Source organism: Equus quagga, chromosome 13 (assembly GCF_021613505.1).
Source record: "Equus quagga isolate Etosha38 chromosome 13, UCLA_HA_Equagga_1.0, whole genome shotgun sequence".
NCBI lineage: Eukaryota > Metazoa > Chordata > Mammalia > Perissodactyla > Equidae > Equus > Equus quagga.
In genome coordinates this window covers 1718253-1719272 of record NC_060279.1, presented here as the reverse complement: position 1 = coordinate 1719272, position 1020 = coordinate 1718253, and the positions used below count along the sequence as shown (strand labels likewise).

Below are 1020 nucleotides of genomic sequence, written 5' to 3'. Positions count from 1 at the left end.
AGCCTAGTTGAGATCCTCAGAGCTGGTTTGGAAGGCTACAAACCTCAGCTTCCCCTTACCCAGCACGGTCTCTCCACTTCAAGAAACCAACTGAACTTCCATTTAAAGCTCTTTAACGACATTTTCACATCCCCCTTTTCCACACCTGGAGAAGGAAAGTCAGAAAAGGAGGATGCGATACAAACGTGATGGGTTTCCCTATTTCCAGGGCATTTTCAGCCTGCTTTCCAGTGTCTACTGTGTCTGGAAAGTGAGAGTCATTTAGGGTAGCATGGAAATATTGCTGGCCTCGGTCTTGTTTCCTTCCTTTTCTTTGCTATTAAAAATTTTTCGCTGTGATCTCAGTAAGGTACCCCACTTCTGCTGGCGTCTGGATTCTGCAGCTCTTCTCTCTCCTCAGGGACACACATAGGGAGTAGGAACGCGTTTTTACCTGAGGAGAACGTGTAAGCACACGCTGAGGTAAGGGAAGCTTATACCCGAGTGGAACGAGTCCCATCCAGGCTCCGGTTTGGGAGTTCGGCCCCAGCCCGGACTACAAGTCCCAGGAGACCCCGCGGTGACGGTGCGCTGCACTGATCCTTCCCTCGCTCTCCGGACAGTGGGGTAAAGGTTCCGTTGCGGCGCACTGCGGCTTGGTGTGTTTTCAGCGGCGGTGACGGAGGCGGGGAGCCCGGGGACGGCAGGCGGGGGCGTCGGGGGCGGACTCCTCCTCCCCCGAGCCTGGGGGCGGGGAGGAGGGGAGCCGGCCCGGCCGGGACGCGCCGCGGCGGCCAGCGGGCTGGGCAGATGGAGGGCGACGGCGCGCCGCGGGCGGGCGAGCCGGTGTCGGGGCCCGGCCCGGGCGGCGGGCCGACCCGCGAGCTGTGCCGGGGCCTCGGGCGCTACCGCCGCTACCTGGGCCGGCTGCGGCAGAACCTGCGCGACACGCAGAGCTTCTTCCGCGACATCGAGGGCTCCCGCGCCCGCGGCCGCCCCCCCTCCCCCGCGAGCGCCGGCGGCCCCGACCGCGGCCCTGCC

General features: G+C 63.2%; 1 protein-coding gene across 1 annotated transcript in view; it reads left to right on the top strand.

Moving 5' to 3' along the window:
• Positions 1-659: 659 nt before the first annotated feature.
• The window catches only part of DSTYK (dual serine/threonine and tyrosine protein kinase), a 47490-nt gene continuing 47129 nt past the window's right edge, over positions 660-1020 (top strand). The window contains exon 1 of the mRNA XM_046681764.1: positions 660-1020. This exon is cut by the window's right edge and continues 4 nt beyond it. Coding sequence (XP_046537720.1) covers positions 790-1020 — 231 coding nt within the window. The 5' untranslated portion in view covers positions 660-789.